The sequence below is a fragment of the Colletotrichum jinshuiense genome, chromosome 2 (assembly GCF_051148585.1).
Source record: "Colletotrichum jinshuiense chromosome 2, complete sequence".
NCBI classification, from domain to species: Eukaryota; Fungi; Ascomycota; class Sordariomycetes; order Glomerellales; family Glomerellaceae; genus Colletotrichum; species Colletotrichum jinshuiense.
In genome coordinates this window covers 508,330-525,437 of record NC_139309.1, presented here as the reverse complement: position 1 = coordinate 525,437, position 17,108 = coordinate 508,330, and the positions used below count along the sequence as shown (strand labels likewise).

Here is a 17,108-nt window from a genome sequence, read left to right as displayed (position 1 = left end):
GCTCTGCTGGCGGCGAAGAAAACTGGTCGTCGAGAAGAGCGCTGAATCTAGGCTCTGATAGATGGGCAGTACCTCCCACTCTATATACGCTGTTGTCGTTGTTGTAGTCGCCCAATCTATGTCGCGTACTGAAAGGCGGGTCGGGGCCTGAATCAATCGCCGGAAGCCTGGGAGAACTTTCGCAAAGGGTTTCTATCGTGGGGAACAACCGACAACAATAATTGGAACTTTGGGCCCAGCAAAGGAGCCTTGTCGCGATGAGTCGGGCGTTGGTTTCGGCGCAAGGATACGATTGTCTCGGTCGCGGAGGATGCTGCGAAAGCTCTGAACGGGAGATCCGCTTCTTTTGGCGGAGAGTTGAGTTAGGTAAGTCGAGCAAGGTAAGGCGTCAGGCGTCAGCGGTGGTGCTGGCTGCTGCGGGCGTAGCGCGTCTCCCTCCCTCTCTCCTTCTTTTTTTTTTTTTTTTTGTGGTGGGGGGGATATGATGTCGCTTCTTCTGTGGAGGATGTCTTGGGAGAAGGAATGTCTATCTATGCCCAGCAATTGAGACACAGGTAGACAATGACAGTGTGGTCAAAGGGTGTTTCGCCACGAGTAAGAACCTCAAAGGGTTGAGTTGGAACTGAGCTTTCTGAATGTGGTGGATGATATGTATGTTATCAAGTTATCAAGACGGCGGCACACCAAGGCTGAGTTTAGGCCCGAGTGGAGACCCTTGAAGAGAGAGAGACCAGGTGCAGGTGCATCTGGGAGCCCGCCCCATCCAAACACCCTTCACAGAGGACACCGGTCAGGATAAGGCCCCTTGTGCACGGGACAGATTGTCCGGTCCAATCAACGGTTTGTTTCATCCCCATATCCGCTGACCAAGTCACGTGAAGATAGTATTGTAGCCCGAACGGACCGCCCCGCCATCTATTCACGGACGATGGAATGTGCATTTGCAGCATGAGCCAACTGCCAACATTATGTGCTGTTTCCACCCAGTCCTTCCCTGGACAAGGGTCTGGACTAGGTAGGCTAAACTGCCGTTTTTTTCTCGGTGACACCCGTCTGCTCATGAAGCCATCTCGATGAAGCATGTGGGGACGGCGGGGAGCTTCGCATTTGCAACGTCATTTTCCCCCGATTGCTAGCTTAATCTTCGATCTCGACTCCTCCAGCACGGCCCCATCTAATTATTGTCTGAATAGCATCACGGAATTTCAATGACTAAGGCCAGTACAAACCTTGGAAAATCATCTTCATCTTTATTCAGGGGTATCATTGGTTTGCTCTGCTATGCAACTCTACAGAGTCGCATTCACCCATGTCGCTTGGCCCGCGCCTCTACCTGGCTCCTCTGCCCGCAAGAGCGGAAGCTCTCGCCATCTTTGCATTCCGTGTCTGATCCCACTCTCGTCCGGAGTTTCCGCTCCGGGCCTCTCGTGATGCTTTCTTCTCCTCCTGCAGAGTCCTGGCCTTCTCCCTGGGGTCAATGACAACCAGCTCGTCCTCTGCCTTCTTGCGGTATCTGAGGTCCTTACCCAGCTTGTCCGCCTTGAAGCTGAGTGCGTGTGACATCCACCCTTCATCGTCGCTATCTTCCTTGGCAGCTTGGTCCCATGCTTTGCAACTTTGGCAATCGGCAATAAAGTGAAGATCACACAGCTCCGCCTCCTCGTCTGCGCCTTTTTTCTCCTTGGTAGTCTCGTCGCTGTCGGCAGAGACGGGGCCTGTTCCTTTCTCCCCCGGAACATGGTCCAGTTTTGATTTGAAAGCCTTCAAGAAGTCAAGGGCTTGTTGGTCGTCGCGGGGGTTCGTAGTACCTCCGGTCCTTCTTTTCCTGCCCCTGATGGATGTTTCCGGGATCATGCTTTCAAGTGCAGACTTCTTCGTCTCTTTGACAGGTTCGGAATGAAAGCTCCGCTTCATTGAGGCCTTGAGAGCAGCAATCTCCTCATTTGTCTTTTCGAGAGCAGACTTGGAGTTCCGCAACTCGGGCTCTGGGGACGATGAGTATTGTGCCCGGATAGGGATCTCGCTGGTTTTCGTTTTTGTCAATACTTCCTTCGGCGGTCTTGTCTCTTCCTCCTGAACAGGCTCGGATTCGTTTCGTCGTAGAGGTGCTGCAGGTTCTTCGTCGCCCTTCTTTGGTTTGCCTTTCGATTTGGATTTGGTTGTCTTCTTCTCGATCTGTCCCTTCTCCTCCTCGATGTCCATTACAATCCTCGTGTCAAACTTGGTTTTTTTCAGAACCGGTACCTCCTCGGCATCCCCTTCTTCGTCCCCAAAGCTCAGAAGTTGCTTCCCACCTTTTCGTTTCTTTTTCCTCTCGACGACAACAGTCTTTGTTGCTTGGGGCGCAACTCTAGACCTCTTCACCATATCCTCAAACGGGTTGACCAGGATCTCAATGCTCGTGATCTTGATGAGGTAGGTTGGCCGGTCGGTGCCTGGAGTGACCTCGGCCTCGCCCATTTTCGCCAAGTTGTAGATGGTGTCGCCAGCCACCCGACCGAATAACGTGTTTTTGTTGTTGAGCTCTTCGGCCTTGTCGAGCGTGAAGAAAAACTGGCTGCCGTTCGTGTCGGGTCGGCTTTCGTTCGCCATGCCCAGCTGTCCACGTCGATTCCACTTCAATCGTGAGTGGAACTCGTCCTTGAATCCAACACCTGTCGGACCAGCATTATGGCCACGGCGCTGGTCCATCGGCCAAGGGTCCAGCTCGCCGCCGAACGCGCCTCCGTCGTAGATGGACTCGCCTCCATTGCCAGTGCCTGTCGGGTCACCGCCCTGCAAGATGAATCCGGGTACAAGCCTGTGGAAAATTGTGTTATCGTAGTAGCCATCTAGGGCCAGCTGGAGGAAATTGCGGCAGGTGAGTGGTGTTTGCTTCGCGAAAAGTTCGACGGAGACGTCGCCATGGGTGGTGTGCAGGATGACGGATGCCGTCGGCTGCGGCTCGAGATTGTAGATGGCCGACATCTTGGGCGACCGCGATGACGACCTTGGGGGTTTTATTCTCAATCTTTGGGGCAAAGGCGACAAAGCGATGCTGATATGGACGACGTCGAATCGTGTAGAATGCGGGTGGATGCAGCCACAGCCTTCGAAAGTTTCGAGACGTGACCCGCGTGTCGTCGGCCGGGGAGCAGTTGATCTTATCGATAAGGTCACGTGCTTCGCTCACCACCATTCGGGACAAATACCGACTCGGAAATCATGTCCAGGGAAGCAACTATTGGACCTGACTGGGACTGGAAATTTCGATCTAAGATCGCTCTCGGCTTGCTTGGCACCTTTCCCAGTTAGGTATTTCCCAGTTGCGGCCGTTAGCTCCACCGTTAGATGAACTTGGACCCGTAGCCCCAATCTAACATATCTCCAGGATATCGGTGAACTGTAAATTGAGAGCCAACATAATACTTCGAGGAATCTAACGATTCGATACTTGAACTCAACAGAGAGACTATCGATTCATACCGCCGGTTCGCACGGGATACGAGATGAAGCCCACGATTTATCGTTAAGAGCACATTGTTGTTGTTTAAAACGCAATATGTGTTTGTTGGTATCCGCTTTCCTTCTCTCTCCGGAATCTGACTCTTGAGCTTTCCTATACTCATATACAGACGGAATAATTCTGCCCTCAAGCGGACCCCCCCCCCCCAACGCAGGTGAGTACGTTGGAAGTGACACAAATCATTTTCAGCATGGTTCACAACGCCCAGAGAATGTGCACACGATCGGCTTGAAGGTTGCCATGCACCAAGTTTCTTGGGCAACGAAGAACGTAACCTAGGGAAAAGATCACCGCAAATAGACCGATACAAATAGCTGCATCGGTACAATGAACCTGGCGACTCTACCGTAATGCAGTAACGAGGTCATCTGTCTCGGGCCGAGCTAGGAAATGGTAGGCAAACCTTGTTAGCTATCTGTGCATGCCCATGTAGCCGGGGAGAACAAATTTAGTATTGAGAGGTTCAGCCCAGGATTCGGAGGTATAGGAACCATAGAGCGTTGGTTTTCAACTACAACAGATCATACCAAGAAATTACTTCTGCGATGACCTCGATTTGGCTTACTTCTCTGACTCGGACGCGATTGACGTCAAGCCTGGGGATGGGCTTGCCGGCTATAGAGATGAGTTGCAATAGTATCGACCTAGCAGGGCTAAGAAGGCCTGGTGGAATATGTACTGGCAACCGCTAAATACCTTGCAAGTTGTACGGTTACTTTGACTGCTCAGTCACTTCAATCTGCATTTGGAAATGCCCCAAAATCGTATGCCCTTACTCGACAAAGATGGTCGGCATTGGTTAAGCGCCCACACTGCTCCTTTTGGAACAGAATATAATAATGGTATACTGGAGACATATCAAACAACGACAGCACTCCGCAAGCACAGAGTTGGGAGCCATATGCCAACTGTTTCCCGAAGGAAACCTTCAATGTGAAAAGCATGGCCGCCCTGGAGAAACATCAAGCTTGGCAATGGGTGTCCTTCAGGGTAAATGTTATAGCCGTTTAGTCCCATCACGGCCAATAGCATACCAGATATGGAGCCGGTAGTTTCAAGACGAAACAGGCCTCAGCATTGACTATTCCTATGAACGGTCTTTGGCAAACGTGTTCGCTACGATGAATGGGAACACCAAGGTAGCATCCGCATAGACCTACGAAATGCATTAGCACGATATTTCGGTTTCCAATGATGAGATTCCTACGGTGACGTACCTTGACAGCATCAGCTCCGATCTTGATTTTACCCCAAGAAACAGCCTCATCCGGTCTAGCACCTGCGTCACTCCCATCAAACTCCTGGCCGGTGTTGATGTACACAGCCGACTCGGCCCCGTTGCGCATCAGGCACGCATTGGCGATGTGATGCTTGACTACGCCGCCACCCAGAATAATCATACCGGCCCTCTTTGCACGGACGGAAATGGTATTGATGCGTCGAATATCCTCGACAATGTCACACTTGAGCTGCTGCGGTGAAGTCTTGAACGTGTGAAAGTATAGCATGTCGCCAATGCTTCCGTCCGTCAGCGCCGGGCAGAAGACGGGGATGTCGTTCTTGTACGCCCAATAGTAGACGGAGCGCTCGTCGTTAATTTCCTTGCCCAGCCTGTGGATAATCTTGGACGGGGTCCAGTTGATTTCCTCGTCGGTGCCCTTGCTAGCCTCCTGCTCCTCGAGCATCTTGTCAAAAATGGGCACAACCCAGTCTTCAAAGGCACGGTAATTTGAGTTGGGCACGACGAGGTTGCCAATTCTGTTTTGGCCCTTTTTGCGCAAGTCGGCGCCGGGAGCGCTGAATGAAGACATGTAGGTATCGCCCAGACACTTGATGAAGTCCTCTTCGATTCCTCCAGCCGTCGTTACGATGGCGGATACATGCTTGTGCTTGACCAACCATCTAAAGACTCCCCGCATGCCCGAAGAGATCAGGTTCGAGGTGTAACCGAGGAAGATGGTGGTCTTGTCGCCAGTTTCGGGGTCTCGCCAGGCCCTCTTGGACCCCTGTCAGCTGGGTCTTATCACAAGCAAACAGGGTGGTAGCTCACCATGTCGTTGATGATCCGGATGGACTCAGTAAGAGACGAGGCCTGGAAGCCCATGTACTTCATTCCATTGAACAGATTCTCGGCAGTAATCGGACCCTTGAAGTCATCAAAGTCCATTTCCTCGACCTTCTGGGCACCCTCGGGCATCTCCTCGGAAACGACGAGGACTGCATCAGTTGCTGCCGCCGGCGGGGCATTAAGGTTCTCTTGAGATGCCATTGTGCGTGTTTCGCGATGCGCTGTGCAAGTCGACTACCAGTCAGTCAGCCATCCGACCAGCCATCCGAAAACAATGGCTTGGGATGGGAGGTTCTCAAAATGAGCCTGTCTTAGCCCATTGAATAGAGAGACACACATACCAGCAGAATGAGTGGCGACCCAAATCGATTAGTGGGCACGAGATTGGGCGAATGGCTGTATGGCTTTCAGACAAAACCCTGTCTCGGTTTCAACTCAAGCAAGACCTTCGTCAATCAGGATGCGGTAAACTTGACAGAGAGGCAGCCTTGTTGGAAAAGTCCATCCGTACCACATGGCTCCATCCGGGCGGGCGGGCTTGGAATGACTCCACGGCCGTGATATTCAACAACGGACTCCACTCTGCAAAGAATTTTGACGGAAAGGTGGAGTCCATAGGCCGCAGGGGGTCTGCGCGCACAGGGCCCACCCCAGGCCACCGTGTGGTGTCCACCCACCTCGTCTAAATGTAGAGGGCGACAAGGTGTGCGTGCGTGTTGTTGGACGACACTGGTGGTACGGTACGTACAGCTTTTCTTGGAAATTAGAGGGCCTAACTGCCGGGGGTCCCGCTAGCAGCTCGAAGGGGTCTAGCGCGTCCGGCGGTAAAAGCTGGCGGCCCCAAGCGAATTTGAGATCCAATCCAGTGCCAATTAAGCGCCACTGCACGCGAACCGTATTTTGCAGGCTGAACCGTGGCCGGGGTACCGTCTTCAATCCTTCTACATCACACGATTGCACCCCAAGTGTGTCGCATCTCTGCGCTTCAACACGTCGGCAAAGTCGGCTCGGCAGCGTTGTCGACGAATCCCCCATTCATTACCGTGACCCTCGTTCATCGATACATACTAGATCCAAATACGCAATACTACGACCCGCTGTCGGATGCATCCACTCCCCGCCGTGCCCGCTACCTCCTGAACAGCGACCGACCGACAACGCTTATCCGAGGTTGGGACCCGACCACACCAAAAGTCTTCAACGACCCACGACAACCAAGGTTCACTGGTTCCACGTCCCAATCCTCCCACATATGGTATTGGACCTTAATCATAGGCAACTTCGAGGGCTGTCGCCCGGCCTAGTGCGATGTGAGTCAAGACAACAATCCCGATCACCATTCAACCCACCCACACGCATGCCCGATCTGTCGTTGGCACCGCACGACATCACTACTTGACTTTCAGATGCGACCCCCGTATGACCACTCAAGGCGTCATGCGGATGCGAGGCGTTACGTCGAGCGACCCTTTGTTGCTAACCACGATCTCTACAGGACTTCGAGATATTCCTCGAGGTATGACGGCGGGGATCGTCGCTCGAGGTCGCCTCGCGACCGCTCGCCGGACCGCTACGAACGCGCATCACAGTACAGTGACGGTGACCGCCGTCGCTCCTCCGCTGAAGCGCGCTCCAACACTTCAGCCTTTCAGAACAACAGAGATTCATTCCGCGACAATCTCCCCCGCGAGCCTCCACGGGGGCCCAAGGCACTTCTAGACCCCCCAAGCGGCCCCCGGGGTGGCGGTTATGCCGGTGACTTCAGCAGAGGACGAGGTAGAGGACGCGGCCGCGGTTGGGTTCGCGATGATAGCAGGGACCGCGGACGAGATCGCGAAATTGATTTTAGAGACCGACGCGACGGACCTTATCGGGACGAGAGAAGTCGCGAACGCGAACGCGACTGGGATCGACGGGACAGAGACAGTTTTCGTGGGAGGCCACGATCGCCTGGTAGAGGGCGCTCACCACCACAGCGGGATTTTCGCGACAGGGATCCCCCGCTAGGCGTCGACGCGGAAAGATCCAGACGCGGCTCGAGAGACGGCGGTCCGCCTTCCGCTGGTTCATCCAACTCAGACCCTCCCTTCGGCATGTCACGCGGTGGGTTTCGAGGAGGTAGAGACCGAGGACGCGGTGGCTGGGACAGAGGTAGAGGCCGGGGAGGCTTTTACGAGGAGCGCGAACGCTTCGGACCCCGCAGTCGCTCTCAGGAAGGGCGCCGGGGCCGTGACCGCGATGAACGGGACCGTATCGACCGATGGAATGAACCTGACCTTCGCAGAGACCCTCGAGACGAGCGTGATCCTCGCGACCGCGAGTTGCTAAGGCCCAAGGTTGATCGAGAACGAGATCGAGGCCCGTCTTCGCAAGCACCATCCCCGAATACGAAGGACATCTCACCGCCCCCACTAGCCCCTTCTGCACCTGCTTTTGGTACGGTTCCCAGTAGAAATGTTGGTGCTGCTGACGGATCACCCATCATTGGGGGCACCGGCAAACTACCGCCGACGGCCCCGAGGGCATTCAACTCCGAGCGACCTGTCTCCGCAGGCCATGGCGGCAGCAGCGATTTTTCAGGACCACCCACTGGCCCGGCGAAGCTGAACCTTCCAGAGGGCAGCCCGCCCATTCCTTCAGGCCCTAGGGCCCAGCAGCAAAAGCAGCAACGACCCTCCAGCAAACAATGGATAAATCCCGCCCTGGCAGGAAAGAAAATACCCGAGTCACCCAAGATCATGAGATCACAAAGCTTCGCGCAACAACAACGGCCAGTTCCCTTCCGTCATGACAGCGTGCCAGCAGAACAAACCGACTACGACAGACGCCCACGCAGTAGTGATGCGAAGGCCGACTCCCATAACTCCACTACTGAAGGCTCAGTGAAATCGCTCAACCTCCCGGAACCAGGTGAAATTATCATCAAGTCTGAAAGAGAAAGTTACTCAGCCAGAGCGTCGGTGGATCGGGATGCAGAGCAATCAGATATCTCGAAGGACATTATCATGACGGGAACTGAATCGCATGGACACGAGGAACGCCGACCCTACTCAAGAGGCGAAGAAAAGTCTAATCTGTCCGAAAAACCAGGCGTCGAGGACGGCTTGGTGGACGAGAAGAAAGAGGAACCATTTCAGCCTGCAAGGGAAAGTCGCATGTCGGTGCCAAGAGTGCGATTTGTTTTACCTCCGCAGGAGCCCTCGGCACCTGTTTCTGAGCAGACATCCGAATCCGACGACGATGAAGATTATGGTGAATATTTCGCCATGGAGATTGCCAAGGAAGAGGCCGAACTGCAAAAACTACAGCAAGCAGCCGATAATACCCCGGACAAAATCACTGCTCGCTATGCCAAGATTTCGCACGATGCGTTGGCAGCTCTTGTCCTGGAACCGGAAGGTCTCGCCGTTATGCTTGGTCCGGTCCCCGATGTTATCAAGCCTCTCAAGGCAGAAATATCAGACAAGTCGTCCGTCGCGGAGCACCGCGAAAAGACACCTCAAGTCCCAAGCCCCATCATGCAAACTAAAATCTCACCAAAGGAGACTGCTGCAGTGCCAGAATCAGTGTCTGCACCAGTAGCAGAAATCGAGGTGGAAAAAGAGGTTGAGAAGGAGGCTGACCGGGAAACCGGAAAGGAGAGCAAAACAGAGACTGACAAAGAGCCCAACAAAGACGCCGTCGAGGAGGCCAACAATGAGACAAACAAGGAGGCCGACAAAGAAACCAGAAAGGAGACCGAAAAGCCCATCGAACAACCTAACGGAAAGCCAATTGAACAGCCAACTGAGCAGTCAACCAAGCAGCCAACCGAGCAGCCAACCGAGCAGCCAATTGAACAACCAATCGAGAAGCCTAATGAAAATTCAACCGAGAAGCCAATTGAAAAGTCAACCGAAAAGTCAATCGAAAAACCAATCGAAAAGCCTCTGGAGAAAATCGTGGAGAAGGCGCCGGAACCTGATGCTGAAAAGGTTGTAGGGGCCACAGTTGGCCTTGTTACTGCAGAACCGCAGCCAAAAACCGAGGAGATGGATGTCGACGAGCCTGCACCTATTCTTTCTGCACCTTCTCTTCCTCCGCCGACGGAACAAGCGAAGGATGCAGATGTTGCGATGGAGGATGCGGCCGAACCCGAGAAACCACCTGCGGAGCCAATTGTCGAGCGCCAAGAGCCAAAGGAGCCGGTCATGAATGGTCAGCCTCTACTTCTACAGCCGCCCGGCGTGCCGATGGAGACTATTGAAGGTGAAAGGGCTCTACCCAGCACACCTTCGCAAATGGAAGACGACGAAGACGACAACTCTACTGAGTCAGAAGATGCCGATGCGATGCTCATTGATACAATCCGGCAGTACTCGGCAACACCCCCTATTGACAGCTTACCTGACTTTGGCTGCCGTGCATGGAATCGGGATAGGGACTTCTTGCAATCTCTTGAATCTGACCCCATGATCGATGATTTTATTTTGCAGCAGCTTGACAAGATTTCCCTCGAGAAGATGGCAGGACAAGAAGTAGCGCGCAAGGACTACGCCGATAACTACGTCAAATATCTGGACTTCACAGTCTCAAGCGATCCGATTGCTGTCAAGAGTCGGGAAACGTTTATCAGCTGCCTGCCGACACCCGAGAAGCATATCCCCATTCCTCCTCCGCCAGAACTGAAACCAGAAGGAAGGGGAGCCGGCAGAAGGTACGCAAGCGAACGCGATCTGGAAAGAGTCTTACAAGCATCCATGAGGGAGGACGAAGAACGGAAGGAGAGGGAACAGCGTGCTATGCAAGAGAAGTATCGCAGTGAAAAGGAAGCGGTTATCCCTGAGATGTACTGGAGGAAGGAGGATAGGGACGCCGAGTTCTTCAAAGATACCACCGGCTTCACACCCGTGGAGAAACTTGTGCCTGCCTGGCAGATCTTGCCACCGATCAACAACTTCACTCCCGAGGAGGCGGAACTCTTTGAGAAGAGATACCTCACTAACCCGAAGCAGTGGGGCGTTGTTGCTGAGAACATACCGAAGCGCAGCTTTGGTACTTGCATCCAGTATTACTACCTGATGAAGAAGGAGCTCAACCTGAAGGAGAAACTCAGGAAGCAGCCTAAGCGCCGTAAGAAGGGTAGAGGCAAGACAAGATCGAGCGCACTGGTGTCCGAGCTGGGCAACGCTGAGAATGAGGGAGAGGAAAACCAGGAGAATGGTGAGAATGGAGAAAGGAGACGACCTCGCCGTGCTGCTGCCCCGACTTGGGGATTCGAGCAACCGCCTACAGATTCAGACAATGCCACCCCTACTGGTACGCCCGGTCGTCGCGGGGCCAAGACGACAGACCCCGAAAAGCCGGATGGCAGGAAGAGGGGAAGGAGAGCTGCGAAGGACAAGGAGCCCAAGGCCGCCAAACCGCAGCAGACTCTCGCAGCAGCCCCGGCGCCAGGTCCAGGCAAGGGACGGTCCCGTTCGAATTCGAGGGTGCAAACCACCGAGTTCCAGCCGCCTCCACCTGTGCCGGTGCCGGTGCCGGTGCCGGTGGAGAGTCCCCTTCCACCTTCGCAATTCGATGTTCCCACTTCTGGTGTTCAACCACCTTTTGTGATCGCCCAACAGCCGCGGCCTTTGGTAGTCCAGGAGCGACCCGTTCCCATCACCCCTTCGGCAATATCCGAGGTCATGGCACCTCCGTCACTGCGGCCGGAGCCGCCGCCACCTCCTGCGCAACCGATCTTGGCGACATTCGATATTGCTCAGCCGCAGCCAGAGCGCCGCGCTCAAAGTCAGGCCTCAAGCTATTGGAGTGTTTCTGAAGCTAACGACTTCCCTGGCTTGTTGAAATCTTTTGGTACCGACTGGGCAGCCATTGCAGGTCACATGGGCTCAAAGACAGCCGTCATGGTCAAGAACTACTTCGTTAGACAGAGAGACCAAGGAAAGACGGAATGGGAGCAATTTGCTGCTGAAGCAGACACAAAACGAGGCCGAGGTGAGAAGCTGCCAGATCCGCCACCGCCGACCGTGGGAGGGCGCAAGAAATACGACTCGGCGCCTACCGCATCCAACCGGCCTCTTGCTTCTGCGCCTGCTACCCCGGTATTACCCGTCACGACCGAGCCCCCAGCCGAAGCTACTACGGCCAAAGTTGAGCCATCTCCACAGCAGCCTACGAACCCTCCCTTCGGTCGCTTTACTATGCCTATCACGCCAGCACCATCGGCACAACAGCAGCAGCAGCAGCAACAACAACAGCAGCAGCAGCAGCAGCAGCAGCAACAGCAGCAACAGCCTTTGGCACAGGCTCCTCCGCCTCCGGCTGCCACCCAGGCGCCTCCCCAAACCCCTCAACAGGTGTCAGTGCCAATTCAACAACAACATTCGGCTGCTCAGCCTGTCGTCACGCAGTCGGGGTCCCCTAGTATTCGCCCAGTGAGAGCACCGCCTCAACAAGCCTTCGGCTTCCAGGAGAGGGAGCGTGAATCAACCCAGCCCCCTCAACCAGTCAGGATCACTCAGAAGCCATCTGCAACCCCAGTCACCGAACCTGTTCAGCAACGACCTCTGGCTGCCGCGCAGCCTATCCAGCCTGCACAGCCTGAGCCGCCGGTTGATCGACAGCAGGCCGAGAGGCAGCAACAGCTAGAGAGACAGGCAATTGAAAGACAGCAGATGGAGAGACAGCAAATTGACCGCCAAAGAATGGAGCAGCAGCAGATTGAGCGGCAACAGCTTGAAAGACAACAGATTGAAAGGCAACAAATTGAGAGGCAGCAGATCGAGAGGCAGCAGATCGAAAGACAACAGTTGGAGCGGCAGCAGCTTGAGAGACAGGCCATTGAAAGGCAGCAAGCTGAACGACAGCAGTTGGAGAGGCAACAAATCGAGCGGCAACAGGCTGAACGACAACAGATGGAGAGGCAACAGATGGAAAGGCAGAAAATAGAGGCCCAACAGCCTAAAGAGCACTTGCGTCCGTCTGAACGCACGCGACTCAAGCAGGAGCCTGAAATGACGCCGCCACACCACCAGTACGAGCCTTTCTCTTACACTCAGCAGCCAGTCCGGAATGTACCACCGCCTCGATCCGAACCTCCAGCTGTGTCAAGGCAGCCCGTTGAATCATCCCGAGGTGCCCCAACCCCCGTTCCACAAGCCTACGGCCAGCCAATGCCACAACCGGGTGGAAGGTTGCTTGGGGATCCTCAGCCGCCCGTTTCGACACCTACCAGCCAGAGATCGATCGCTGCGCAAAGGTCTATACCCCCTCACATGGAATCATACGGCACTCCTCCTCAACAGTCGCAACCGCCGCCAGCTTCTGCATCTCGTCCGTCGGCTTCGGAACGCAAGACGTCCAACATTATGTCATTGCTGAATGACGACCCCCCAGCAGCGGCTGCAGCTGCTGCTGCGCCTACCCCGCCTCCTCAATCCAAGCGTGTTAGTGATATGGCTCAAGTCAAGCCGTCGCCGACGCCTCCTCCCCAAGGTATGTCTAGAGGTCCTGCGCCCCCGCCAGCACCGACCCCGTTGCGGCCGGAACGAGAACCACCTCAAGCATATCCTTATGGCCGAAATGCTCCGTCGGCGTCCGCTATGCCTCCACTGAAGCCAACCTACACTGCTTCGCCCCAGGCACAGCATATGAACGCGCCAAGATCAGCCGTGGCATCCCCGCATGATGCAGCGGCAGCTGTTGAGCGTGACTATTACCGCCATCAATACCAGCATCAGCCTCCCGCGACGAACTCGCCTCAAATTGCGCAGCCCTATCCGTCACAATCGCAGCCTCCTAGAGATTCTTATCAGCCTCAAACTGGTTACCCTGCGTACGGCGGTCCTGTTGCTCATGCCGGCTCGCCACCTCCTCAATACGCTGTGCACCAATCGGCTTCCAGACGGGAACCGCCACCACCCCAAGGGCGGGACACGGCATGGCCACCCGGCCCCCAGGGGCACGGCATGGGTCAACCACAACCACAACCACCACAGCAGCAATCTACTTGGCCCCCAGCGTCTCACGGACCGCCGCCGAAACAGTCCCAACCAGCGCCCCCGCCGCAGAATAACTGGGCATCTCCTCACATGTCAGCTCAAAAGGCGCCTCCAGCGGGTTCCGCCGTGCCGCAGCAATCTTGGGCGTCAGGCCCGCCTCAGCAACAGCAACAACAACAACAACCACCGCCGCATCATCATATGTCGATGCGAGACGACAGAGGTGCGGCGGCCATGTACGGTCAAATCCCTCCTCAGCATCAGCACACGATGCAAGGGAGATACCCACCTGTCTCTCGAGCGCCGGAGCCGATGCCACCTCAGGTGCAACAAGCGTACCCGCCACGTTACGCTTCGACACCAGTACCAAGAGATCCTCGAGATCAGATTCCGTCGCGCAGCTACACACCGGTAGGGTATGATGCCCGGGGCCCACCTCCCGGACCCTATCCTCCAGACCCAAGAGAAATGCAAATGCGCGAGATGAGTCGCGACCCTAGAGATCCCAGGGATCCTAGAGAAATACAACAGCAAGAGATGTTGCAGCGCCAACTGCGTCCCCATGACGGCTATGGAAGACAGCCCGACCGCTACGGCAGGTAGGCGCAAATGCTTCTCTCTTGCTCAAACCATGTACAAAATCAAGAATTGTTTTCACGGGACATTTGCGGGCTTTCCGGGTTGGGTATCGAAAGCATGGAGGGGTTGTGGATGTAGGAAAAGGGGAGGTTTTGTATTCATAGTGTTTTACAATGCACAAATCAGAAGGGTAGCATCAATGGAATTCAAGTTCATTCAAGTCTCATCTTTACGAATGTGAAGGCTAAATCTCCTAGTGTGACAACGACGGTTCATCAATCCGCCCTACCAACCGACTCCTCAGAACAACCAAAAGGGGGGGTGGATCAAATAGCTCTTCGTAGATTGCATGGACTTACCATTGTTCCAAGGTCAGTTTCGACTGAGCCTCGTCGGTTTTTAAGAATGAGAAGTTGAAAAGGCAGGACAGTTCCATGAGGTTATGGTTTTTTGTATTTGAGTTTCTTCTGCAAGAGCTTGGGAAGATTGACTAGTTCAACTCGTGGGGAAAGGCCTGTCCTTCTGGGTATATTTAGGATTCTGAACGAGGGTACTTTTTATGGCATGGAGACAATGGTCGCAAACAAAATAGAACAAAAGGCGGAGTTGTGCTGGATTATGTCAGTCGGGGAAATAATCGGGTAGAATCCTCGATGCCGTGGCCAAATCCCAGCCCAGCTTTCTCCGCCTGGGAGCTGATGAAGTTAACTACATAAGCACAGGGCTATTAGTCGGAGGAAAGTTGGCCGTCTCACGTCAGTAAAATATCCACGGACATGCTCTCTGATGACGTGAAAAACAGGGATTATCAATCAACTCTTTGCAGCTTCCCCGGCTTATGCTAATTGGTCGGGAACCAACTACACGTCCTTCCACGGATGGCGTCGCAAACAAACTTACGATATGTCAAATGTTAAAGGGGTGCTTTTTGCGGTCAACATGTATATAAATTCAACGGTGTTAAATCTCTGGGCATGCTCGTGTCCTGTTCAATGGCATGCACAGCGTGGTAACTGGAACATAATATTGAAACAACTCGGTTTCCCGTTATCATACTATATTTGCTCAAGCTGTGACCGATTCGCATATATTTCAAGCTCAGCACTCTAATCCAAATAACATGGCATCATTCGAGGAAAGAATCTCAGCCGCTGTTAGGGATGGCACATTGCCAGGTGTCGTTCTTTATGCAAAGGACAAATCTGGTACCGAGCCCCCCCAGGTAACTCAGGACTAAGACTCCAAGCCAGGATCGCTGACTTCTATAACAAAGGACAACTCAACTTCTCCAAGATCTTAAGCCCTGAGAGCTCATCTCACATACCAACCTTGGATCCATCTGCGAATCTCTTCCTGGCCTCCGCCACCAAGCTCATAACCTCCATCGCCGCCATGCAACTCGTCGAGCGCGGCCAGGTCACCTTGGACGAGGACATCACCTCCCGCATTCCAGCCCTAGCCTCCCAGCAAGTCCTAAACGGCTTTTCCTCCGCATCTGATTCCTCCCCCGACAAACAAGAACCCGTCCTCGAGCCCCGTAAGAACCCCATAACCCTCCGCCAACTCCTAACCCACTCCGCCGGCACCGCCTACGACTTCCTCTCCCCAGACAAGATCCAGCGCTGGCAGGCCCTGCAGGGTAAAACGCCAATCTCCGGTGCCAATGTTGAAGAGCGCTTCTCCTACCCGTTGCTCTACCAGCCAGGCACGAGCTGGGCCTACAGCACGAGCATAGACTGGGCCGGCCGTGTCATCGAGTCCGTCACGGGCCATGACCTCGAGACGTACTTCAGGCAAAACATCTTTGAGCCGCTAGGTCTTACATCCCTCACCTTCTCCGGAGCCCGCGTCGCAGAGAGCGGTAACCTCTGGCCAATGAGCGGGCGCGACCCGGTCACCGGGAAGGTGATCCCTTTCACCGGCGTTGACCTCAACCGCGGCGTGACGTCTCCCATCGGAGGCCAGGGTCTCTATGGGAGGATGGACGAGTACATGCAGATCCTGCACTCCATTCTCATCGACGACGGAAAGCTGCTCCGCCCCGAGACTGCGGCGGAAATGTTCAAGCCTCAGCTCGGCCAAGCCCCGAAAAAGACCTTTCTGCGCACCATGGAGGACCCCTCGTGGGCTGTCGGCGACTTCCCCGATACACAAGAATACGACTGGAGCTTTGGCGGGCTGCTCGTCGACGGAGACAGCCATCCGTACCGGAAGCGCGGGACGTTGATTTGGGGCGGGGCGGCCAACATTTTCTGGGTAATACTCCCCCCCTTTCTTTCTGTGATACCATGAGACTGGAAAAGAAAGACAATAATAACTAGAAGCTGACTTGGATGCTCTCCAGTGGATCGATCGCGAGACTGGGCTTGCCGGCCTGTTTGGCACACAGATCCTGCCGGCCGGCGAGGTGGTGACCGAGGGCTTCATCAAGGCATTTGAAGACGAGATGTATGCAAGAGTGAAGGCTTTGAAGAGCGGGGGGCAGCAGAATGCTTAAATGTCTGGGACAATACCCAATGCATGATTGGCCGATCTTGGAGCGTTGTAGCACGTTGTAGAAAACCTGGGTTCTAGGCAGGATACTCAAGCTGTTGGGTAAAGATAGGAAAGACGTATATAAACACTTCATAGAACCTAACAATCGTCATGTTGCCCCAACGTGTACTTGTTCTCGAAAAGACGAGGCCATTGCCGGCTACTGCAGCATGTTAGTCAAACAACCGTATCACTGATGACATGATAGTTTAGACTTCATTGACGGACTGCAAAGGTGCGAAAGGCAACTAGATTGTGCCCGGTTATAATGCAAAACTAAAAGTCCATCATTCGCCTTCGCTAAAAGCTAACATGACAAGCGCAGAAGTATGCAGCCAGCCAGGCAAAGAAGTCAATCCTGCAATGCAAAACCAAAAGATGACCCGAACTCCGCTATGCGAGATCTGGCCGGGGAGGCCACGGGGTGAATAAGAAC

General features: G+C 54.4%; 3 protein-coding genes across 3 annotated transcripts; 1 reads left to right on the top strand and 2 right to left on the bottom strand.

Moving 5' to 3' along the window:
• Positions 1-1,329: 1,329 nt before the first annotated feature.
• EsH8_II_000151 (cyclophilin-like domain-containing protein) lies at positions 1,330-2,967 on the bottom strand (the record flags this gene model as incomplete). Its single annotated transcript, XM_083263449.1, has 1 exon — positions 1,330-2,967. The coding sequence occupies one exon, from the start codon at positions 2,965-2,967 to the stop codon at positions 1,330-1,332; it is 1,638 nt and encodes a 545-aa protein (XP_083120771.1).
• A 1,625-nt stretch (positions 2,968-4,592) lies between these two features.
• On the bottom strand, positions 4,593-5,774 carry EsH8_II_000150 (Deoxyhypusine synthase; the record flags this gene model as incomplete). The annotated part of the gene is made up of 3 exons (XM_083263448.1): positions 4,593-4,661; positions 4,723-5,502; positions 5,556-5,774. The coding sequence occupies 3 exons, from the start codon at positions 5,772-5,774 to the stop codon at positions 4,593-4,595; spliced, it is 1,068 nt and encodes a 355-aa protein (XP_083120770.1).
• A 1,205-nt stretch (positions 5,775-6,979) lies between these two features.
• EsH8_II_000149 (uncharacterized protein) lies at positions 6,980-16,634 on the top strand (the record flags this gene model as incomplete). The annotated part of the gene is made up of 3 exons (XM_083263447.1): positions 6,980-13,974; positions 15,388-16,393; positions 16,482-16,634. 3 exons carry the CDS (start codon positions 6,980-6,982, stop codon positions 16,632-16,634), a joined length of 8,154 nt encoding a protein of 2,717 aa, XP_083120769.1.
• Between the last annotated feature and the right edge of the window lie 474 nt (positions 16,635-17,108).